The sequence below is a fragment of the Haliaeetus leucocephalus genome, unplaced genomic scaffold (assembly GCF_000737465.1).
Source record: "Haliaeetus leucocephalus isolate CR32 unplaced genomic scaffold, Haliaeetus_leucocephalus-4.0 Scaffold140, whole genome shotgun sequence".
Classification (NCBI taxonomy): Eukaryota; Metazoa; Chordata; class Aves; order Accipitriformes; family Accipitridae; genus Haliaeetus; species Haliaeetus leucocephalus.
Window position 1 is genome coordinate 14,202,685 of NW_010972576.1, and position 26,364 is coordinate 14,229,048.

Below are 26,364 nucleotides of genomic sequence, written 5' to 3' on the forward strand. Positions count from 1 at the left end.
CCCCCCCGCAGTATAAACCCTGTATTTCTAACATGGCACTGTCACAGTAAAATGGTATTATTTTCAAGTATCTTACTGCTTGGAAATGCAGAAGTGTTACTGGCATATTTATACCTATAATAGCTTAGTCTGTTATGAAATAAAGGATGCAGAAGTATTTTCTTCAGTAAATAACACGTATTAGCAACAGCTCTATTTTCATGTGCATACTTTAAAATATACTTTTATATTCATCACTACTGAAATGACCTATTTCTCATATTTTTATTTTCAAATCTTCTTATACTTCTGTAGGGTTTTCTCCCCCTTTTCCCACTATGGTCTCTTGTATCTCTGCTTCCTTTTTCAATTACTTGGTGCTTTAAAAATCCTCTAATTACCAGACCAAATCCAATGACCCAGCATCAGAAAGATTCCATACCTTCAACAGCCTGTCAAACAGGACAATTCTATTTAGCTGGTACTCTGTGTCCCTCTCCCGGATGATCAGAGGAAGACTAGCAGCTGCAGACAGCTCATTACTACTATTTGAATGAGGTAAAGTTGACTGGCTGAAAAGAGAGTTAGGACAGTAGCAGTGAACAGCAAGAAATACAAATCATTGTGAAAAAAATTAATATCCTGTGATGTATTTCTGAGTCAGAAACAAGTATAAATGGCTAACTTTGAATATTCAACACAAAGTTGATTTCCAGAACAGAGAAACAGGCTAGGATCCTCAGTTTGGTATCAGGGCCCTGAGTCCACCAGTGCAGAGTGCTTATCAGCTCTCATTGACTTTAAGAGCCAAACAAGGACATGTTAGGTTTGCTTTTGGAAGACAGTTGTGTCTAGCTCTGCAGTGTGCCACTCAAATAAAACTAATAACTCAAAATTCAGTCCCTTCTATATGTACAAACTTACACACACACTTACTCATCTTCAAGCAATGGATAAAATGCTTCCCCACCAACATCTTTCAGTCTCTGAAATGAAGAATAAAAATAATTATCAGAATACTGCTCAGTATTCAAGTGGAAATATTTAGCGGAATACAAAAACTATTAATTAGCAATTCATTTGCCAAATTTAGAAGCTTGCCTTGAGATCTAAGCATTAGCTCAGTCCTCCATCAGCAAAGAAACATACACCCTTTAATGCTAAAAACTTTTGCTAATACAGGCTTTTTGAGTTGATAGATGTTCTTCTGCCTGAAGATAACACTCATTCATAAACCTATTTCCACACAAAAAACAGCTTCTATGGGCCATGGATTAATAGATCAATAGTATTACATAGTTTTTTTCTTTTCCTCATTTTCCTACATGAAGTTCCTATCCAAGTAGCTGCAAAGCAACTGCATAACTTGGTTTTATATTTTTAATTAGTTCAAGAGTTATGCAAATTTGAGTTCCTTTTAGTAGCTGCATCTGAAAGCTGCACAGAAATACAGACACTCTCTGGCAAGGTGACAGACAAGCATGCCTGGACTTTTGCCTGAGTTTTCAGACACCTTTGGTGCATTGTGATTAATGTTTAATACCTTCCTCCCTGCAGTGCTCTGTTTTGCAGTTCAATCCCTAACTTAAAGGCATACAGCATACAGTCTGTTCCTCCTGGGATTGGAAGAACAGTTCATTCTCAGTTCATTCAGTACTGATCCTCTTTTGATTATAAGCATCATGCTCTGCTCCATAAAAGGTGTTTGAAGAATTGCATAAGTTCAAAAATTTATTTCAACTAACATTGCAAGGTTCAGTCTTGTATCTTCCTCAAAATGAAACTTCAGCATATAACTTATTTGCTGCTGTATTTATAGAAGTAGGTAGCAATATCCAAAATTACAGATTAAAAAGCTTTTAAAAAAGCCTTAAAAACTGCCCTTTTGTAGGAACAACAGTAGGAGCTGCAGTGTGTACTACCTTTAAAATAGCCGTTGTATATTCTTAACCTCCCCACTGCTCCCCAAACCCCACCAACCAAGCAAACAAAATAACCCAGTTCTTTGATCTGTTTTCATGCATTTGTGTGAAGTAATGCAAAGTTCTTCTGAAGAAATATGTTTACACAGTATTTGCCACATTGCCCCCCAAATTACGGTAATGGTGGCAGAGATCAAGACTTCAGGAGTCACCTTCCTTTCTGTATTAACCCTTGTAATCATATGGAAAGGTATTTTTATAAAGACTGTGACAGTATTGCATTCGCTACTATAAAAAGCAAGCTGCAAACAGTGCAGCACAAATTTCTAATTCTACAGCAATAAAGCTCTACATATGTAAAGACATGTGAACAATTAAAACATTTCAGTGATACATGCAGTAAATCTTGTAACTTATCATTACATCAGGGAAAATTATGAGTTACCATATGCTGATTTTTCCACTGAAGATGAAAGAAAACTGCATTACTGCATGTTGGCAAAATGCTCTGAAGTGATCTTTTGAACTAGTTGTTTAATAGCTATACATTCCAAAGATTAGTAATTAACTACTGGAAACTTGGTATCCAATGTTAGGTATAAAGCCTTTAAGGATCTGCAACTGAATTGAGTTGATCTTTCTTTTGAATAATGTGAGCCACCTACAGACAGGAATTAAAGAATGCAAGAAAACACTCACTGTCCAATTAGTTTAGCAATCGTGGAGAATATCAGGTACTACAGAACTATTTGGGCTACACCAGAACAAAGCAGGTAACAAAAATCAGGAAAGGGAGGGACACAGGAAGGGTATGGAGAGACAGAAGATAAATTAAATTTAATAAGCTTTTGCAGACAAAGCAATTTAATAGCATAAATCAGAATCTGACTCGGACGCCAAGAAGTGTTCTCTTGGAATTAGTAACACTGACATTTGTAGGAACAGCAGTAGGAGCTGCTGTTCCATATTCCCTTTAAACAAATGTTTCTGCAGGAAAGACATAAGAACAAGTGCACAATATTCTTCTTACGTTTCGGAGCTGGCACAGAGACAAAGTCACAGTTGTGTCATCTAGGAGGGAACTTCTATCTCGTCCTTGCCCAAAGCTCTCACCATCTTCTAACAAAAAGCTTCAAAAGGGAGGTGGGGAAAAAAAAAAAATCAGGTCATTTTATAACATAAGACTTGAGTTAGAAAAAATAGAAAATTCTTACATCAATCAGTTTCCTCTTTAAAACAAAATACTAGCTCTGAGAAGTATACTGTATTGACTCTGCATGGCATGAAACCTGCTATCAAGGGAATGTACAATCACCTTAAATTATTCAAACAGTTTTTGCTGTAAAAAGGCACATTTCAGGTTTTCTGTAACTTTGGTTTGCACACAAAGGAAGAGTAATGAGATATGGGATTAATATTCTCTTTTATTCCTTGACCTGGCACAGGGCAGGACTGCCATTTATTGTGAAAAGCAAAAATAAAACATTATTGTCCTATGTAAGCCATTTCCCACCATGACAAAAAACAAGCAAAAGTATGACCCACACCTTTTCTGTGGCAATCCATCTAAGGATACAAATACATCCAAGAAAGGGTATACACAAATTGTCTATTTATTGTTAAAATGTTAATATTGCTAAAGCAGACAACGTGAAACTGATTTCCAGAAATTAAGCTAACATTCTCAGTATCACTTAGAAAATGGAGTCAGATTGCATTGTTGAAATTAACACCTCGTCTTCAAGATAGATAATATGACGAAAAATGTTTTCCCCCTCATAATTCAAAAGCACATGCATTCACCTCCGAGTACAGAAATAGGCAAACCCTCAAAATCTCACAGTAATTTTGCCACCAAAACACCACTTAAAAGCTAATTCCACCTTTTTTGCCAAGATATTGCATTCTGGCTGTACACTAACTTCATGTGTTTTAAAAACCCAGAACCAGCAAATTGATCTATATGGACACATAATTATGCTTACTAAGATCAGATTGGGGGATTAAAACATGAATATACTACACAAAATTGCAATGTGTACAGCAGTAAGATAAAAGTATTAATGACTAAAATGCTGTTACAGAATTATAAGTCATAAAACTAAGCATTTTACAAAAAAGCAATCAGCTCATCTGCTGAATAATTGGGTTGACCACTCAGCACTGCTGTTCCGTGAAAGGGAATTCAGAATATGAGAATTTGCTGCAGAACATATTAAATTGAATTACAGTTACAAATATGCTGTTGAAGCATAGTGAGATATTTTTACTAAAAGTTAATGCTATTGGAAAGTGTGCTAAATTTAGGGACTTCCAGTTCAGTATTTTCCACTTCACCTACATTTCTTCAAATTTCAGAAAGTGAAGTGCAGCTAGGCAACAAATATAAGGCATTCAATTAATGCCTTTAAATTGGGTGACATGACTTCCTGCTGTTCAAGAATGCCATTTTCAACATTTTTCACACATACAGGTCTTGAAACGAAAAACCAAACCAAAATGTTCTCTCAGAATCACTGGCCTTCATCTATCTTCCTTTCCCTTAAAGTGCTTCTCTTTCCTTACTTGGGAAGTGTGCAGACAGGTGGCTTTGATCGAATGATTTCCTTGTTGACAAGTTCTTTCTCCAAGTCTCCTCCAGCCAAACACCAGAGATAATAAACCTCTTCAATTGATCTTTCTGCTAGGTAATCACTATCTTCATCTATTAGGAGAAACCACATAAAAATGAGTTACAGCTTTTTAGGCAGCTTGTATTTCTTCCTACCACTCTAAACACATATTGTTGAAAAAAAAATATTCTTATGCTTGAAAGGTCCTAGAACTTTATGTGAAGTCAGAGGAAAACTGTTCTTCCATTTGCAAGTGCCCTTTAGGTAGATTTAAGGAAAGACCAGATGGGCAGAAGTCAGAAAAAAAGGCAATTACTTCTGCAGTTTGCCTTGGTGCCAGAAAATAGAACCAATCAGATAAATACATCAAAGTGTGGACTTTTGCTTCCTGTGTGTCTTTTAAAAAAACCCTAAACAAACACTACTTTGTACACAACAGAGTGCTAAGAGTAAAAATAAGAAACTAGTGATTCATACTGAATAGTTATCTATCTTCCCTTCACATACCATACCCATACTTGCAAGGGGTAAAATCTTAGTCTCCAAAAATTGTATAATGAGTTTTTCTAAACATGTAGAAATCTCCAAGTTCATCAGAAAAAGTTTGAGGACTTAAGAGTGGTAACAATTTCAGCATACTGTAGCTTTAAACTTAGAAATGTCGCCTTTTATTCTAGAATGTGACCTCTTTCACAAGGATTTAGTTTTCCAATACTTCCAAAAAATCATCTCATGCTATGATCCAGCAGAATCTCATTACCAATTCACAACACAATTTGGTGAAACAAACTACCTTGTACATGCATATGTCCAAATTCTAAAGGCAAAAGATGATATTGATATTCCAAGCTGGACTTGAACACTAATGATAACTATTTATTACCTGAGTTTGAAGCACAAAATCAAGATGCCCTCCTTTGACTTGCACACTTCTCTCAAAACATGTTTGCATATATCTCTACCCATTAAACAACTTATTACAAGATTGTAGTATTGTAACATTTAATAGTTTCTCTCCAGCAAAGTATTCAAAGAAAACATGAAAACATTTTCCTTCCCCCTCCAATGACATTCATGACACTACACGCTTTTACCTTTACATAATTGACTTATGTCTTCAGGAAGCGTTAAATTAGCACACCTTGGAGAAGATGAGAACAGACCAGCAGGTTTGTGGAAGAGAGGATATACTGAGGATACTTCACTGAACAAACTGTCATGCAGCAATTCCTCTGGAGTTGGCCTTGAATTAAGAGAGTAAAACATTAAGAGTAAATTGCTTCCAAAAATATTACATTTCAGTAAGAAACGTCCCCAGTAAAAAATATTAGCAAGTTATTTTAAATTATATTGGATTTCAGAAATTTTAATAGCAAAAATGTCTACCAATTTTGTTCAATTCATGATGCACAACACACCATGCAGTCTATTTACAGCCCAAGTTCAGATCTCACCTTCATTTAATGTACATAGCAACTATTTTATTAATTACCCTTTAATTCCGCTAAGTAGAGGGGGAAAAATGAAAGTGCAAAGCCTTGATTAAAGAATAAAAGCATACTTGTTTGTCAGAAGAAAGCTGTGGCACACTGACATAATGAAAAAGTACTCTGAAAGAAGAGATGTGAAGAAAACAGCCCTAATTCTAGCTACAACAGAGCTATAGTAACCACCACCAACTTCCAGACATGGAATCAGTAAAAGCTGTGAACTTAGGACTATACATGCCTGAATAGTTTTCCCTCAAAATACTCAGATTCAATCTCAAGGTTTTGCACACTTGACTTCCACCTCCCCTCAATTCTTCTCCTTTAAACATTGAAAAGCAATAAAACAAAGAATTTCTTATAGGTAGCACAAATCATCAGTATTCCACAAAAGGTTCAGCAACAAGTCTTCTAATTTCATAGTATCCCAGCAGAGTTTACTAGGCATTTGGACTGAATACTTGCCTCTGAGAAGGCTGGAATGTAAGGCATTTCTTCAGTAGAGCTATGATATTTTCAGAAAGGTCCTGGAACATAAGAAAAATATGGAGGAGGTCTGTTTATTACTGTCTTAATTCAGCAAGCCAATTAGCTCATACTTAACTTTTAACATACAGGCTATTCCTTTGAGGGCAATAAAATCTCACACCTACACATATGAGGTTAGCTGTGTCAGACCAAAATGCTGGGAAAGTAATTCTTCTCACCCCCCAACCCTGCATTTGCTTTGGAGAAAAAATAAACTGAAAAATTTGCAATGTATGCAGCTTTTTATTTTTATGTTTTAATTCAGATATTCTGTATCCAGCTTGAAACAATGCAGTACCTGGGAACTCCCTTCTGCTAATAGTTGGAATCCTTTTACACAATGTCTCAAAATATACAGACACTACAATTCAGTGATTAATTTTGGGGGTGGGGAGGAACAGAACTGTGTAAGCCTACACTATCAGAATGTGTAAAGGGGACCAAATAGAAGACTAAATTTCTAGAAGAAAAATACTTAACTCCCAACACTTTAAAGAAAATGTATAACTTATTAAACTGTACAGAGAGCATTAACATTTACTGAGATAGACTGTAATTTTAGGAAAGAATGAATATTACCAGTACTGGCTATTTGAAGGGACCTTAGATATATAGTTTAGACTTCAAAATTTTCCCTCATACTGCAGTCAATCAAGTGACCAAATAAGTTAAAAAAAAAAAAAAAAAATGAAATAATATGCAGCAATAATAAAATGTTTTGGATAAGACAGTATGGAAGAGCAAACTAGTTCCACAAACCTTAATAATATCAAGACAACCATGTTCTTCAGCCAATACAGTTACAATATCATCTACACAGCCTTTGAAAAATAGAACAATAAGAAGTTAAGTGATACCAATTACAGAGGCTATCAGATAAACCCCCACCCCAATAAAAAGCACTTAACTTAGGCTTTTTATTGACGTTGCCACATCACTTGAAAGTAAATTCTCAAAATTAGAAATTAAAATTATTATTATCACCTATGCAGACAGAAAATTGAAACCTAAGAAAGTAAAGTAGCACATCTAATTTAACAGTGAAAATGTTTTTGCAGGCTTAGTAAATCCAGAGTTTCAGGTTCTGACAAATAAATTTAAACAGTCTTGCCACTTATAAAAAAAAACAAAAAACACAAAAACCCCTGAAAGAACTTAAAAATAACTCCATATAGAAGCTCAAAGTAATTTTCATTTTGTTGCTACTTGCTGATAATACTAGCAGTATTTTGTGAATTTTTTTAAACACATTATTGAGACAATAATTCTCAAGTCAGGACATTAATGTTTTTCAGTGGATAAAGGTTACCAATAACTTGCATTCAACTTGAAGGGGACTGAAATGCTTCAGAAAGCTAAGAAATCACTTACCAAACAGTCAGAATTTTAGTACCTAAGCACTAAGTGCTGAATGAAAAAGATGTCTCTACTGACAGTAACTAACAGTATTGCTATTTGCTCTGGATAATAACAACTTCCTGATAAAGCTTCAAATTGCAAATTCATGTCCTTCCCCTCCCTGTGTTTTATTCATAAAACCCATAAAAAAATCAAGTTTTAAAAGCCACAGAATAGTCCCACTTCCAGACTCATTTACACTACGGAAAAATTCCACGTCTACAGTAATGTTTTATAGTTTGTAGGTGAAGCCAGAAACAAAAGCCTGGATCCAGTAACACGCTTCTCATCCCTCTTTTTATTTTCCGTCTTCCTATTTGTATCCTGCTTCTCCCTGCTTAGGATTTGGTGTGCAAGCACTGCTAGTGCAGGGATAGTTTTCTTTCATGTCATACAACTACTAACTCGTTTCAGAAACAAGCTGACTAGTCTGTAAAGCTGTAATTCTAGAACTGCTTGGAAACATAAAACCCCCTGATTTTGTGCTACTTACCTAACATAATTATAAATTTCAATCTTTCTGCTAACTCCAAACTCTGGAATAATTTTCTCCCCTAAATAAATAACAAAAATCAAATTAACAGTTGAATGCTACTACATAAAAATATTTAAATAGCACACACACCCATGTATATAAAAAGACAGTGAAATAAGCTTCTACACATGAGTTTTAGATTTTGGAAAACTATCTGTTAGAACAGAAAACATTATTTACCCCAACTATAGCAGAAACACTTTCATGTCATCAAAAAGAAAAAAATGTATCATTTATAACATCTCTTAACTGGAACAAATGCAAAATGAAAAAAACATATGCAAAACAAAGCCCCAGGCTTCCTTAGCAATCCTGCAGTTTTATTATTAATTCAGTAATAGGCTTTCAAAACCTGCATTTTTTCCAATGTGAGCATGAACAAAGGTAATTAATTACTAAACATGGTAGTCATTATAGCTTGTATTATTGTATTAGTACTTTTGAAAAGTCATCTGAAAGCCCCTTTAAAGGTGTTTCAAAAAATATTATTGCATTTTTAAGAAAATGTACTTATTCAAAAGAATAATGATCTATGAACACTGTGCAAATTTACAGAAGAGCAGAATATGCAAAAGTTGACTATTTCCAATGTCCTGATCTAATCACTACATCAAACAGGTTCTCGACCATGTAACTGTCTGACAGTTATCTTATATAATGAGACTAAATATCAACATTGAGGTATTTGCTAGATCATACCTCCCTATAGAACGTTGCTGTCTTTGAATGAAAGAATCCCAATTTAACATATACAAATAGTAAAGATTATGCTGTTATAATTTATTTCAACTTCTAGAGTCAAATAAGCATTTTCCAAATAAACCCTTAATTCTGTACAGCTTTTTAAACTCTGGCAATAACGCAGATTCCTCCCTTCTCTTCCTCTCCATGGAACTTTATCAGTTTCTCATCCTTTCCAAGGAGAATGAGGGCATAACAGCAATGGGTATTTCATGCTTAAAAGCACAATTAAAACAAATTATCTAGAGAAACTTCTTGGTTCAGAAGCTATTCCTTGCTAAGAATTTGATCATGCAATGACATAATTGTGGCTTAACAGGCAGCTGCCCTTCATGCTTAACACATACACTCATACCAAGCCAATACGCATCCTACTACTTGAACCACCACCAATACCATCCAGGTAGGAATGCTAATATATTCTGATATTTGGACTCAGGTGATGGGCAAAGTGTCTTAACCCCATACTCAAGAGCAATCAAGTTAATGTAACTATTCCCCAAGAGTCACAATCAAGAGAATTATCCTCTTACTTACCATGCAAAGCTCAAATAATATTATACCAAGAGACCACAGATCTGATTTAGGGCCAGAAGGCAGAGGCTTCTCACACTGAGTATGATCACTTGGTTTGACTATTCCTTGTGCAATTACTTCAGGTGCCAGATAGGATGGGTATCTAGAAAGATGCACCAACATTAAATAATATCTTGTCTGTCCAAAAACCCTACATTTCAGTTACAGTAATCAAAACAATTTTGCATTCTGAGAAACTAGAATTTATAGCAATGCAGATTGTTCTATTTTACTCAGTCAAAATCTACACATTGCAGCAAAGTTTCGCTCCAATTGCAAAATACATAGTGCCTACTACATAAAAGGTCAAATCTTAATCACTAGCTCTGTCTTTTTGTGAGAGGAATTAACAGCAGCATTCAAAATAGTATGTCTACATATCTCAAAGAAAACATATATTGAGTTTCAGCATTAGTACATTAAATAAATGTATCCTAGACCCATATTTGGGGTTAGTGGCAGTATTCCCCTCCATTGACAGTGTTACCATCAAATAACTTCTGAATTTGTTAAAAAAGTAAAAGGTGTTGAGGACATATTCTACCTGCTGCTAGGTCATTTTAAAGTAACATCATCACTTTTTCTGTCAACAATTCATTATAATACTTAAAAAAAAATAAATATCTGAAATCACCTTTTGAAGGGAAACATCATTACTTCTTTTGGGCATGCCTTTAAGAATCAGCTCAGTATTTCAATTGTAAACAACATGACACCTCAAAAAACCAAAAAGTGGCAAGGAAACACTGCAACAAAGCATGTCACTTTGGCTAGACAGTAAGATCACTTGAAAATAAATCACAGAATGATAAAGAGACAAGAGACCTACAGTGGTGTGCAACAGTGAAGCACTGATTGTGCTTTTTCCTAAATTTGAAATTAGATTATATCTCCAGAATACAAGTTCACAGGCAAGTACTAGCATTTGATGCAAATCTAGGCAATAAGGACAGATATGACGTAGTTGCAGTAACACACTTGCATGGTACCCATCCTCTGTCTTTCATGTCAGATGATAACTCTTCAGCAACATTATCAGAAGCTTCTGTGTAAGTGGTGTATGCAACAGATACAAATTAAAACAGCAACCTATAAGGGCTCTGTGCATATAACACATTTTTGAAGGTGATTCCTCAAAACATGAAGATATTTCCTGAAAAAATACATCCCTCATATGTTTGTATTGTGTAGTTACATCCTTACCCTATAGGAAAATCAACATCAACACCTTGAGCAGTCATATGGTAGAGTCCAAATTTAGCCAACTTCACATGTCCCTGAAAAGGAAAAAAATAAACAATCAAGAGCAGCAGAATCTGACATTGGAAGAATCTATGTTTAAGTTTAAAAAAAAAATAAAATCATTTCAAGTTGCATTAGCTGTCAGAAAACAAATACCTATAAAAAGTCACCCTCTTACATTTTTGTCTCATCTATTATGCAGAACACCACTGCAAGTTAATAAGGTACTTATTTCTAATGCTTTTACTTTCCAAGAGCATTAAATAATCACCTTATTTGGAACACACAAGAAAATCAGAACTTTGTAAGTTACAGTATATTTTCGGTAAATTAAAAAGGCTTGCGTACTCTATTGAACATTTTTCCTGTTTGAACACTGTTCAAAATCCCATTTGAATCCTAGAACTTCCTAAGCATCACCACCATTCCCTCACCTTTTCCATTTACCCAGCCTTGCTCCTCCAGTCCTTTCCCATCAACTCCTTACTATTTTGCTCTCCTGAACTGTATCAACACATATTTCAAACAAACAAGTTTCCCAGGTGCTTGCTTTTATTCTGTGGAAGCAGAGAGTTAACACCAAAACAACACAAAATAGGCATGGAAGTTAAACTGAGGTGGTGTTTCTGCTGGATTTTGAATTATACTCAGCCAGCCTGCAGATGGTGCAACAGCGAAGGCTACATCAGCAAGCTATTCAAAGTGCAGGGGAAAAGTTTAGAAGTTTATGGTGTCATGGCCCCCTTCTGTTCTTTTATTGATTTTAGGAATATCTTAAAATCCTGAAGTACTTTTGCTTGTTAGAGCATTATTATGATCTTCATTTGTTTACAAGTATATAAAAAATAATGTTCCTTCCTTCCTTCTTCCTCTTTTGTTTCTGCCTTGCAAAGAGAGGGTCTAGCTATTCTATCTAAACTGAGTAAGAAGGGGAAGGAGAGAGGACTTATGCAGACAGGCTAAGATGTTTAGCTGTGAGTTCAGGTGAAGTGACTGCTCTGAGTACAACAGCAGCTATTAATTTCTCTCAGCTTTTATGAGAAGAACCTGTATTCCACACTGCCAACTCAATAGTCTTTGACAAAAGACTTGACAGAAACTGGAATTTTCATAATTTAACATGAACAAAAAAGTATGTTGATATCTTAGAAGTAAAAGTCAAGTATCAGATTACCAAGAAACATAGGAAATATTATTAACAGCTAATTAGCCAGAAGTATTTTCCTATTCAAACAGCTAGGAAGGTTTTGCAACTAATTACAATGACAACAAGTAGACTTAGATTACCACCTTAAGAAGAAAAGGGTGAAAAAAGTGGTTTGGGATAAAAGAAAATGGGAAAAGAGAAAAACAAAATCTAAAATACATTTGAAATTTAGGAAATGGGGGGAAACTATCATTTAAAAAAAAACAAAACACCAAACAAAACCCCCACAAAACCACAAACCAAACAAAACCGACACCTTTCCAGAAATGCAATTTTTTCACCATCAGAAGGGCTGTGACTGCCCAGTCTCCAAATATGACATGGCATGCTACTTGTTGGCAAGAGGAAAAAACAAAAAAACAAACAAAAATATAGATTTATTCCTGCAGCTGTACCTTTCGATCCAAAAGAATATTGCAAGGGGAGAGTGCTCGGTGGACCATTCCATGTTTGTTCATATATTGCAAACCTTGCAAAACCTCATATGCTATGCATAAGATCCTCGAAGAACTGCAAAAAAAAAGTAAAAGAACACATTGTACTGAATATTTCCCTTTTTAATTTGTAAAAACGTAGAGTGTTCCACAGCTATTCCAAACACAAGTGAGACATTTACAATTCCAGAACAGTTTAAGGGATCAACATTGAATATGGTAGGATATATTCAGTACCATACACAGTTCCTCAATACCTCACAGCTAGGTTTCTTCACCCTGAACTGGTCCTTAAAAACAGCAGAAAATTGTGACAAAGTATAAAATATTCTCTGCGATAGACCTCAACTAACTGGGAAAAAAAATCCCAACCCTCCTTTATTTTTATTTGTTCTTCCTAAGTCTGTTATTGATGTTCATAGAAAAGTTCAACTGAACAAAAGTTCTTGAAACTCAGATGTTAACTGGAGCTTATCTAGAAGACAGTATAGACGCACGGCTAGATCACACCTATAGTCTTCAGACATCTCAACATCTAAAACAAGAAACAAAAGAAAGGGCAGAAAGCTTTATTTTCAGCACATGTTGTTTTACAACCTTGGAAGCATCAACCTTACTGTCTTTGGAAAGAAACGATGAAGTTTACCATCCAAACCATTCTGACATAACTATATGTTTTGACTAAAGTTATCATTTACTATAAGAACTGATAGCTCTAAAGAGCAGTTTCTGTGAACAAGTGAACAGGAATTTGTACATAGACCACCAGTATTAGGCTTCCAAAGTGCACCCAAAATAAGAACAAAAGGCACAGATCACCCAGAGAAATTCCTTTTAACTTTTTACCTTCCTCATTTTCCGACCACTCCCCCTCAGAGCACATTTCAGGTCTGTTTGGCAACTTTATCTCTGAAGACTCTGGTTTAAAAAATGTCCAGAAAACAAAGCATACCTACTTACAAAGCCCTAACTTTACATCCCCCCTTTTTTTATTTCATTGTTAAAGAATAACATACAATAGCATTCTGGACAAGGCTCACCACCTTCTCTTGCTTAATAAAAATTTGTGTAACAGCAAAATGAGGGGGACCATAACAGACTGGGGAGAGTGACAAGCCAACTAGCTTACTAAACACCAAAATTAATTTCTTTATTAAAGCTGTATTAGCTGCTATTCATACCTGATGGAATGCCAAAAATTTGTCACAAGAGTTAACAGCTACATTTTGACAAAAGCCACAATTCCAACAAATTCTGAGACTAGGGCAACACATAAATACTGAAAAAAGCTGTTTCAATAATAGTCTAAGGCCACCATTATGTTACCTTACATGGAGCTATTCTCTAGACTGTAACCTTTTTCCTAGAAGGAGAGCTCTGTACTACTTTACACTAGTTGTGAATATATGCTTTTAAGTTAAAATTTAAGCACAAAGGCAATCTATTCTAACATATGTCCACACTGCTGTATCTTAAATCATAGCATTTGGAAGTGATTCTCAAGGTCTTAGCAATTCAACCAAAACCACATGGCTAATAACCACAAAACCAAAACAAAACCCCACAACTATCTCGCTCCTCCCTCACTGGCACTTTTTCTTCCCCATCCCTTCCGCGCCCAAGTTACATAATACACCACAGCATCAGACACCACTAGCTCTGTACGGTTTCCTCCCAGTCATTCTTGGGCTGAGATATAACTGTGGTAGAAGATTTACCTTACAAGCCTTCAGCTTCCCTGTATAGTTTCTTGCCTGCAATGCAAATATTAATGATAATGGTTGCAAACAGAATCCTCTCTCTCACTTTTTGCACAGCTTTGCAAAACAAGACATGAAAAATAAATCATGGAGAACTCAGGTTTCCAGTAAGGAAAAAAATTGCGTATGAACAATTAGTACATCATAAGGTATTTTAGCCTTAAAAGTGTTTCTTTGTATTAAAAAATAAAAGTAACTATGAAATGCAATTTTGTGGCCGTTGTGCCCGAGGCGTGCAGTGTGCTCTGGTGGCACTAGGGGGCCTCAGCGACCCATTTATTCTCCCCTGTTCTCTTGCAATTCATAAAAATAGAACCCGGGCAAATGCCTGAAAATACTGCTTTCGGATTCTTTGCTCTTTAAGATAAATCCTCCATGGTGTTACAACGAACAGCAACACATGAATGACAGGTATCGTTCATTGCACATAATTCTTAGTGTCCTTGAGCTCTTGATGCCACCCTGCTGGGCAGAAGCTTTCAGTCAGGTACCTCACCCTCAAGCTGAAACATGTACACCACCTCCCCAGGAGTGAAGGAACTCTGTGTAACAACCTCTTCATAGTGTTGTTGCACATTATCTAGTTCTTATTAGGTAAAACACACTGTGGTTATTACCCATGAGATTTGCATTTAATTGCAAAGGGCCTAACACCACCACTCATTGCTGTTATCAAGCACAAGAGATCTCCTTGCTTTAAACTCCCCAAGGCCAAGTTTAACAGCAGTCCTTTGCCTCACTGGAGAAGACTACCAAGGCTATCCCCTTGCTTCAGTGGGGCTCAGCTCTCTCCCAGTTTCTACAGGCACTGTCAACACTGCAGCATTGCAATGGGGTTCTGCAAGTGCAGAAGGTACACTCATGAAACTGCTTCCAAGCTTCACATAAACAGAAAAAGAAAACACAGTCTAAGTGATGAGGACATTTACAATACCAAATGTTGGTGGCGAGGTCTGAGCAGATTCAAAAACTTTTTCCCTGATTATATGGAAGCCTGTTCTGCAATAGACTAGCTAGCGTTGGACTATGATAGATGTAAAGGAGTAGTTTAGCCTCTGGGGCTCTTGAACTGCAGAGGTTTCAGCACCCTCCTTTAACAGGAGCTGGGGGGAAAAAACACCAGCAAAAGCACTAGAAACAACACAGGAGAAAATGAGGCAAAATGGAGGCGTGGCAGGTTCAACACCAACCTTGCTACACCACTGACCTAATGAGAGCCATAATAACAGTTGTGTGGCTTGAAATACCCTGTTCAACTCATCAGCTGATAAACTATTGGGAAACAAATCATTCCACTGCTCAAGGCAGATACAGCAGGAGGCAGTAAGTAAAAGCACAAAAGTGTGATTCTTCAACAACTGGCAGATCTGAAGGGGCACTAATCTTCAGTTTCCCAGCTCTCCTAACAAGACTTGTTTTAAGGTTCTTTTCCTCTCCACCAGTGGGAGAAAGAGAGAAGCAACAGGAGTTTCTCTGCAAAAGGAACACTTCACAGACAGAAAAAAAAAAAGCGCATGATCTCTCTACAAGTACCAGCACATTTTCAAGGAACAGGCTTCATTTTAATCCTCAGTCTGGATACCAACAAATCTACTGAGCTGCAGCCTACTCAGCTAGGCTTTTGAAAAGGGGTTCTCCAAGTGAAAGGATTGCACAGTGATGTAAAATCAAACTACTTGAATTTAATCATTGCCTGCTTTTTTTCCTGGTTTGGAGAAGAAGAAATGTAGCCATAAAAAGGGGCTTCATTCTGGAAATGAAGAATTAAAAGAATATAAGGATTAAAACCAATACCAGGTTTAGGTCTGTACCTTGAATGTATAGAACCATAGCAAAAGAAGCACAAAGGATAACTGAATCCTTCCCTCAAATTAATTGGGGGGGGAGGGGGGTAGGGCAGGAAATAAAAATCTCTGCAAGTTGATATGAGCAAGTTCAGCCAACAGTACAAAACCAGCATGGTTAAGAGAGACATGTGCATGGTATTTGTGGGTGGAAAGAGAAGGGAAGACGACTTAAAAACCCACAAAAATGACGATTGTTTTATTACCTCCAGAATTTGTCAGACCAAAAGCTATACCAGACAAATGACTAATTTCCACACTGTAATAGTACACAGGTGGCTGCGTTGTGCCTTCACAAAAAACATTAACTTTTCCACTTAGCAGTCAGCCTGATCTCCAGCCTGTTGAATTCGTACTGTTAAGGATACAAAGCCATTTTCTGGAGTTTACTTCAGGAATAATGAACCTAACTTGTCAGGAAACAGATGTTTTAGCAGAGCTTCAATGTCTTGTGGTGCCACAAATACACTGATGAAGTAAACTGATTGCTTAGGACACTTTTGTCACTTTTTGGATTCAGACAAAAAAAAAAGAATCTTCTTCTCTGTGCGCCCACTACAATCTTCCATCTGACTGAGAACAGCTTCTGGGCCAGGGTGAAAAGGAAAAGTTGCACTAGAAGAAATTGGCACATTGAGAGTCTTACCTTTCTTCAACAGGATCAGATATGAACCAACAGAGAGGGGAGAAAGAGGGATTTATCAGTAACCAAGTAAAGATAATAAGCCCCTAAAATAATTAGTGAAATGGAGAGCTAAGAGTGAGCATACTCACCCGGTACTGACAGAGCAGTACCTTGGAACAAACATCTAGGGAGAATTGCCCAAGCTACAGGTCAACATAAACACAAGATCAAACAGAAATGTTGGAAACGCATTTAGAAATTAGAAAGTTTATCACAGAAAGGTGGAATTCTGAATTCTTGCTAAAAAGCCACCAACAATATTACTTATGTATTATTCAGTTTGAATGGTTAGTTATTAATTTATTATTTGTGATTCTTAATGGGAACAATAATGCAGCTGCTTGCAGAAGCAGGAAGCTGGACTCCAAGATAGGATGTTCTAGGACCAAACAACTTTCTGCAAATGATTATTTCCATTTTAGGTAAAATTACTCATCTTCCCAACCGTACAAATGGTCATACTAGCTCAGACCAAAAACTATTTGAGACCACTATCCTGTTTCCCAAAAATGGTGACTGGCAGATGCCTAGAAGAGAAGGAATACAGAGCAAGCATATATGAAATGTTCCCTCATATTTTCCTGGCTTCCAACCTCTTTAATTCAAGCTTGCTTCTGGGTAATAATAAAAAAAAAAAAAAAAAAAAATTGCCTCCTGAGCATCGCAACTGAAAATGTCAGAACATAAAGTAACTCCTGCAAGCCTCAACAGCTCTCATACCAGGACACCCATTATCCCAAGTCTTTAATCCATGTTCACAGAATATTGCCCAGGAGTTACTGTGGAAATTCATAGCCACCAAGTATTCTGTTCGTAAAATCTTCTTGCTGTCTATTTTATCATGAGGTTCTCTTCATGGTGCTCTGTTGCTCTAACTTCCAGAAAGCCAATTTTAAATTTCAGTTTCAAGCAAAGTAAACAATTGCTTAACTCCAGAGTAGGGAAAGTGATTTTGGAAAAATGCATTTGACAGCCAGCAGCAGTAGTCCCTACATATACCACAGATTACTGAAGGGAAAATAAAAACTACTCGATGCATGACATCTTGAATACTTGAGAACAAGAGGACTGTATATCATACAGCTGGAAATCGGAGGTGGTTGGGGTCAGGAGACTTGACATATTAAACTTTGGAATATAAGAATTCCAACATGAGAAAAGAAACATGAAAAGAATAGATAAAATTTCAGCATTCATGTCAGTATCATGGAAGTTATAGGTTCACACAAGTTTCTTTTCCTCCAGTTTAAAGGAAAATTAATGCCAATCTACACATAAATTCACTGTATTCATCATCTTTAACAGAAGTGCATTCATGGCATTAACTGGAAATACATCTTCTCCATCCTTTTTTTGGTGCTGCAATAAAATAGTTGCCATGAGAGTAATCAGGTATCTCAAAAGATCTTCCTGCCTGCTTACTGTCTCCAGTCCTACCTTCTCCTACACAAAGCAATCTCCCCTTTTGATGACTTTGACACAGGCAGCTGTAGCTATAACAGTGTAGTTAACCAGAACACACAGATGTACCTGGACAGCAGTACAGGAGCAAAGATAACTGGGGCTGGAGGCAAAACAGAGGCAGCAGCAAAATCTTGGGGAGAGGATAAATGTTTCTGGTTGTTACAAATACATTTGTGGTATTTTTAACTGGTTATGGCCAGTTGTAAATTTCACTTGCTTTTATGCTATTGTAACAGTCAACATGGAGTACTTAATCCATTTTGTAGAGGCAAGAAAGCTCTACCTGGTAAGCATTGACAGTGCAATCAACACTTAACAGACTATTTTGAGTGGGAGTGTTTCATCTAGTGAAATGAACAGAGGCCCCACTGGCATTTGAATCAACACAGGACTGGCACCAGAAAGCAAGGCTCATAATCTACTTAACTGTAGAGAGCCTTGTAATTTTTGTACCTGCTGGAGATGTACATGTGGATTAGTGTTAAGTCATGCTTCTTCAACGCAGTGGCAACTTAAGGCAAGAGGAAATTGATAACAAAAACTGGAACGAAAAGTATTTTGACTTCCCTCAGGAAGGCAGAGCAAGATCAAACGGACTAAGATTATGCTGCTGATACCATGTTCCAGAGTTTCTCTTTCCTCAGACTTACAGCTCATGGGTACACAGAAATGCATGCTTAAGGAAGTCCTTTATCAAACCTGTGCACCCTGTTCTAACATTCTATTATTGCTGTAAACAAGTAAACTCTTCCTCTAGAGTTTAATCCAGAGTTTACAGAGAATCTCAGCAACCAGGAGTCTTAAGAAGCTTATGGCACTGATACACAGGAGCAAAAACACGGGTTCCTCTTCCAAAAGGAGTGTCAGACAGGGTCTGCCCTGAGGAAGCACACCAGAGCAACACAAACCAGCAATGTCATCAATCACTACCCCAGAACTTGTGAAACTAACACACATTTGGAATTCAGGAAGGAGATTCATCACAAAAAATTGTGTCTGTTCAAAGTGGAATAGAACCAGGTTGTGAACAGATGTAATATTTCTGAACTCATAAAAGTGACAATATTTCAATACAAGTAAAACTATAAAACAAAGAAAATGACATTTGCAGTTAGTTCCATTACCGCCAACAATGTGGATAGACTGGTTAGGAGTGGTGTGGCCAAGTGGTTCCAGCAAAGGATAAAGTTTGGGTATAATCCCATCTGAGACAATCACTACACTGACCTCAAGAAAGCCATCTGACCTCCTTATGCCTCAGTCAACCAGCTGGAAAACTGGATAAAAAGCAGGACTGGGTTGAAAACCAGATGTGCAGATAAATTGGGTCTTCCTGGGTAAATAAATTACAAAATACCCTATACAGAACGTAAAGAGTTTGATGCAGGTGGGAACGGTTTATTTAGCACTTTATTATGTGTTTGATTAAAAAATGGCACTAGGGACTGAAATTGTAAACACTGCCAATTTACTTGGAAACACATTCACATTATCAGAATGAAATGAACTGGAAGGGAATTCAACAAGCAGAGAATACAAGACAAAAAAAATGAATTTTATAGGCAGAGTCCTCAGGAAGTCTTTAACTCACGCACAGAGGTATTTCACACAGGATATCTTCAACAAGTTCATATTGCTCATCTGAGGAAACTCAGTAAGTCTTTTCATTCCTTTTTTAAAGTTCTAAGCTGCAAGCATGACTTTAAAAGCAACACAAATGATGAAGGTCTCAACTTGTAATGTACAATAAAAGAAGTCCATAAAACAATGGATGAAGGCACAGATAGAGAACAACTTCACATATAGAGCAGATTGCACACAAAGATTTTTAATAGACTGTTGATTTTTCAGATCATTATCACTCTGAATGATTTAAGTGTATCTGCTCCTCATAAAGCAAAAATTTTAGAACACCACACCTTGAATTCCTTTAAGACATCCAGCATTCATCCCATAAATTGGGGGACCAAATGAACAAAGTCCTTTTGAAAAGTAAGCACACCTTATAAAGCACCATCTTAATGAAACCTCTAGTGCCATCTGATTTAACACACAGAAGGGGAAAGCCACATCCACACTCCCAGTTTTTGATCTTGCCACTAACTTCTGAGATGTCATTTTCTGCATCTTAGCCTTAGCTGGCTCATATGTAAAAGGTATAATAATGATACTTGTCATTGGACCAAAAAGCACAACGAAATAAACAAAATTTCAATCACCACATGTAAAGACTAGGTAAAGTAGCCCTCATTTAAAACCAAATCACAGACTCTGCGTGCTTCTCACAGACTACCCATTCTGAGATAACTAACACAATAGAACTAGATGCACAGGTGACAATAAGAGAACAAAAGCTAATGGGATGAACACCAAGACAATGACCTCAAAATATACAATAAAGAACTTAAGTTCAATAGCATTATAAACACGTATCATACGTCACATTGCCAACATTTCATTAAAGAAACATCACATCTCACATTCTCCTCTCCTCCTCCAAAAGGAGTGAGCTGGTAAAATGTAGGAGTAGAATTGGGATCAAGTGAAGTCAGATCTCCAAAAATCTTTATTTTGTTTTCTTTTGGATTTCATGTGAACAAATACACGCACTTTTAAAGGGCCACACATTTTGTGATCAACAATCCTGGCAAGGTCGATCACAAACTGACAGACTCAGGAAACCAATCACATAACACATAAAAAACAAATAAGGGAATTAACTGCAACTAGGATACTCTTTACAATAAAAGGCACTAAATCAGATCTTCAGCTGCTTGGGAGTGTCTTATTAAGTTAGTTCCAAACCAGGCATCAAATCCCATGCTCTAGGCAAGGGCTATCATTCCTTTGTATCTGAATGCACCAGCACCTAAATTTCTAGGCATAGGTTAGGTTAAGTTTCAGCTCTCTGAAGTATAGGGGCCTTGACAACTGTCTATTAAACATTTACTATGCAGTAAATGGTACAAATAGCAGTATTACCAGAGCCTTAAACCATGCAATCATTGAAGGAAAAGTGACTTCTAAAGATGTATGATGAATGGTCACACAGTAGGCAGCGCCTCTTTCCTTACCTTCCTCCATGTTAAAGTAAAAGATCTATCTGAAAAACAATTTTTTGCATGCCAAAATGCGAACTGGCAACTATAGATGAGTGACTGGCTCAGACCCTATACTTTTGAAGGCACCTAAGTTCATAAGAGGTCTGAAAGTGACTTTTGTAGCAAACAAACTTTGCTTGCTTCCCAAGTCCTGCCCTGTCACAATTCTTACATACTAACAACCTTTTCAGACTTAAATACCTAATATTACCTGTTTAAATAGAAAACAGATGACAGAAAAAGTAATCAACCTAGCAAAGATCACATCTAAATTATCTCCATTTGGAGAATTGAGGGTAAAATAAAATCATGGTCTGGATTTTTCACCATAACTTTTGTTATGAATACAAACCCAAGAACTTCATACCATGGGAACCATTAGAAAAGTAGATGCCTGATTCAGAATGACAAATAAATAAATAATAATAAAAAAGAAGCCACCAGGTCCACACATTCATGAGGCTAATTTCAAAAAGAATAGTTCTACTAATACAAGGAGAGGGTGGGAAGGATTACAAAAGCTCATGATTACAGCTATATAGGTAAGATTTTTCTCTAAAAGATAAAGGAAATATTCTGAGGTAATCACATCTAAGTGATCAAATGGTACTAACCTGGCAAAATGATAGTTACAATACAATGGCAAGAGTCAGCAACACTGACTTTGCAGTAAAAAATTACAGAAAAAGAATACTACACATTTCAAAGTCCATGTGATCCCTGTAACTCACTAGTGACAGCACATCCTTTCAGCATAAATGGCAGTATAAAAAGCTGGTTATAGACTTGGGAAAGTGGGTATCAAGTACCAAAGTAAGGTGGTCCACAAAACATTTTCATTATCCCTCAGCCAGCTACTCTTCACCTAGCTCATTGCAGCATTGCACTGCTGAGAAATTTTGCGGATGCAACTCAACAGATTCAGGATTTTTGTAATACAGGGAAGTTGAGGAAATCTATTTTCCTTTCCTATAAAAAAACCCTCTGAGGAACATAAACAGCAAAGATGAAGACCAAGTAGTATTCTTCTTGTTTTGGTATCACTTTTACACCAGAAAAGTAAAGATTCAGTTAACACACATTAGTAAGCAGAAGGCTGTAGAGATCTGGAATATCTTCGTATCTGAGAGCACCATTATTTTAAGGGTCAAACCTTTGCAACCCCCCTTCAAACCAACAACCAAAAGGAGAAGTTCTCCTTTGTCTGTACACTTCATAGATGCTGTGAAGACATCATTTCCAAAGGCTGAAGTTAGCATGTTAGACTATCAAATCCGGGTATCAGTAAATGCACTCTCTATACAAAAATCCTATTTTGAGCTGGGGATCTCTACCCAGCATTCACCTAACAGAACATAATTTAGCCTATTATTCTTTTCTACCACTACAGATGTTTTGAGACTATTACTAACATAAAATGATGACTTCAATTAAACTAAATTTAAAGAACACCATTCTTCCACATTTTTCTGTCAAAAATATATATTAATGATTTAAGAAAAAAATTATACTTCTAAAAAAGCTTATATTACATTATGTATTGTCAATTACATAGTGTAATGCAATTTTTTTTTTAGAGTATAATTTTTAAGTGTAACTGCTGACCTAGTGTCAATTATGGCAACACTATGTTGACCTCAAGCATATTTAAAGTGCTCTTTCAAGGGGAAGAACATAGTAAAAGAATTTTTTATAGTCACCACAATCATTCACTATAAAGTTTTAAAAAAATATGATTTCCACTCTCTCTGTTTATAGTCAGATGATATCTTTAACAATTGCTGAATCCACACCAAGAAACAAAAATAGCATTTAATGCCCAGGCATTAATTTCTAATTGAATCAACAGTTATCAGAAATTATAGTAATTAACCAAAACTGTTCATCCTGTGCTGTTAGTCCACCCAATGAATATCCAAAAGTTACTCAAAGCTTTCAATACTACACTTAAAATACACGGTACCATGTGCTGGTTCAGCAGCAATTCTCAGTACTATTTGCATTAGTCAGTCAAAATTACTGCTTTTCAAAGGTTTGCTGACAGGATACTACTGACTAATTTCATCACTACTTTTCTGCCTCCTCCCATTAAGAAAAGAGGTAGTATTGTGCAGAGTTTGCTAGTATGGTCTTTGCCAGGAAAAAAGGGAAGTGGGGTGGGTGGGAGGCTATTATCAGAACTGCCTTACTGTGCTACAGTTAACCTGGTGCAGCTTCCTTCTATACACCAGGGCCAGAAGAAAAATGTTTTCTTAATCAAAGGCACAGCCATGTACATATGAAAGAACAGTATCGGAGGGCCACCTTAGATTGTACGTTTGAAGCTGTCATAATAAAACAAATGTTCATATGCTTGAGGTACATTATTTTCAGGTACTAAAGTTGCCTCTTTTCACCCTGAACTGCTATACCATTCAGGCTTAGCTCAACAGGACGACAGAAGATTCTTCTCCTGCCACCACTGTCTTTATCCAGACAGAACTCAAGCCTCATAAACTGGAAGCTGTAAGCTTCTATCGACTTTATAAAGATAACTGTGATTTTACTAAGGCTGAGGATTCTCTGCTACAAAGATCACTGTCACAGCCAGATTTCTTCAGAAACAAACACCAAGACAGCAACATTTTGAAGTTTTCATTCTGATGGGGAGTGGGTCAAACCTACATTTGCTCTTAGGAACTACTCTGCAACCATGCCATTAGAAGACTAAAGGTGTTGTCATACTTTCAAATGCAAACAGAGGAATTATTTTGGGATATCATTACTAAGAGGAAGCTTTCTAAAAAGTTTTTGCTTGGAGTAACATTATTCACGTGAAGAAAAAGTTAACGATGTTTTATTTGGAAACAATGCTTTTAGTTTAGTCTTTCTGCAGGGGCTTTCATTCCTATATTATATAGTTCTTGGTTTATAGCAAATGTATGCATTGAAATAAGCGAATTGGGGAATATCCACAGAATTCCAAGTCTGCTTTAGGCACTCTCTATAAAAAAATTAATCAATTTATTTCCTTAAGCTAATTTGTTTGCATATTAGCTTCTCTGCTTACAAGAACATGCATATGCACAGCATACACAGAGGACTGTAACACTGGTTTTACAGTGCTCAACATTTTTTTTTCCCCATAAAGTAAAAACAGTGTTTTATTACTTTTGTAAATGCTGCACCAGCAAATCAGCTGAAGTTGGGTTGTACCAGTTGTTTATCATCTTTGATAAAATTAGAAGAGCAGAAGAAAAATGAGATTTCAGAAATCACTAGAAAATAAAACCAAGATAAGGTTGTCTGCTCTGGATTTGATGGAAATTTTGTACAGAAAGGCACCAAATGGCTAGCCATAGCCCAAGCATAGGAAAGAAACACGTCTCCAATGCTCATCTCAGTTTTCATTGTCATCATATTAAGTCTGCAGATCTCTGAAGATCAAATTGTCTGAAGAATTAAAATAAAACAAAATAATTAAAAAAACCCCAAACCAACCAAAAAAAAACCCCTAACCCCAATGCCTAGATTTCCTTCAGTGAGTTTTAAACCTGAATGACTTCTTCTGGAGACTACAAAGTATTACTGATAGCAGACAGGAAAGAATTCCCATGTCTGCCTTTATATTTTATCATAAACTTGCACAAACTTCAGTTACATCTGGAAGCCAAACATAAATTAAACACAGAGCAAGCAGGTACTGCACAATTCAGTGTTTTCCTTTTCTTTGAACCTCTCAAGCCTGGACAGATGTGCCACTCTTCACTGTGCTGGAAGACAACAGAACAGATGAGCTCCTGGAAATCCAGCGTTCATACTCAGGCACCTAAAGCAAGGGGCTCCCAACCATTAAAATACTGCCTGAATTCAAAAGATTGTGTATTAAGAATTACTGTGTAATGTGGTTAAGAAAGAAAATGTTAGAAACAATGGGATTCTCAATACCACATCTTCTGCTCCTGAATAAATCCAACATTTTTTTCCCCTTGTTCGGGGACTAAAAAAAAAAAAGTCCAAAATCACTCTCCAATACAAAAAAAGCTAAAAGAATTCTCAAAATGCTCAGATCATGAAAAAAAACCAGAAAGCTCCTCTTCTTCAAAGACCTAAAAGATGAAGAACTCAGCTCCCTTTAAGAATTTAGCTTCTCTGAGCAGAGCAGTCTTCTGCACATAATTTAGTGCAAGATGCAGCCAAGGAATAATCTCCTGCTGAGATTAAAGATGATCTCGTGACTATCGCGCATGACTCCTCAGGTGGGGAGAGGGAAGTCTGCATTGAAAGTAGGAATTATCATTCTGTTAAAAATAAAACCCCAACACACACAAAAAGGTTTTCTATGGTAGCAAATGGTCAAGAAAATAATACAAGAACAAAGGTTCATAATTTGAAGAAATTGCATGAGGGCCATAAATGTTATGCCATCTCACTATAGTGGCTCAGAACACAAAAGTGAGCAACCTCACAGGTACTATATTTAAAACTAAAGAATGTGTAGAGATTACTGAGGACATACAGGGAACAATAATTGTAAGTACACACAAATTCATACGAGAACCGATTATTCTCACCTACTTTCAGCATCTTACCTGTAGTTCTACAAATATAAAGTAAAGCAAGAACTATGTTCCACAACTTCTAGCTTCCCTTGTTTCACTCTGCACTGAAACACAGTAAGTATTCCATCTTTGAAAACTAATTATATCTGTCAGAAATTCTGAGCAACTAACATGAAAAGAGGAGAGACTTGACTCTACTAATGGGTTACTTTGATAATCAGCAAAGGAGGTACCGAAGGTACTTATATAGGGCCAGCTCACAGCTTTTATGCAGCTTATGCAAAACTGAGCTTTATTTAAGTTAAATA

At 36.5% G+C, this 26,364-nt stretch overlaps 1 protein-coding gene across 2 annotated transcripts in view; it reads right to left on the minus strand.

Annotated features, from left to right (window-relative positions):
• Window positions 1-26,364, minus strand: part of TBCK (TBC1 domain containing kinase) — a 115,175-nt gene that overhangs the window by 69,765 nt on the left and 19,046 nt on the right. For both annotated transcript variants that reach the window (XR_775550.1, XM_010586226.1), the window contains exons 5-15: window positions 12,623-12,737; window positions 10,982-11,055; window positions 9,740-9,881; window positions 8,420-8,480; window positions 7,288-7,349; window positions 6,466-6,527; window positions 5,608-5,756; window positions 4,467-4,605; window positions 2,932-3,031; window positions 916-965; window positions 422-551 (exon numbers count right to left, since the gene is read on the minus strand). Coding sequence is in view for 1 of the 2 variants with exons in the window: in XM_010586226.1 (XP_010584528.1) it covers window positions 422-551; window positions 916-965; window positions 2,932-3,031; window positions 4,467-4,605; window positions 5,608-5,756; window positions 6,466-6,527; window positions 7,288-7,349; window positions 8,420-8,480; window positions 9,740-9,881; window positions 10,982-11,055; window positions 12,623-12,737 (1,084 nt within the window). In the remaining variant the exon portion in view is untranslated. The remainder of the gene's footprint in view (window positions 1-421; window positions 552-915; window positions 966-2,931; window positions 3,032-4,466; window positions 4,606-5,607; window positions 5,757-6,465; window positions 6,528-7,287; window positions 7,350-8,419; window positions 8,481-9,739; window positions 9,882-10,981; window positions 11,056-12,622; window positions 12,738-26,364) is intronic.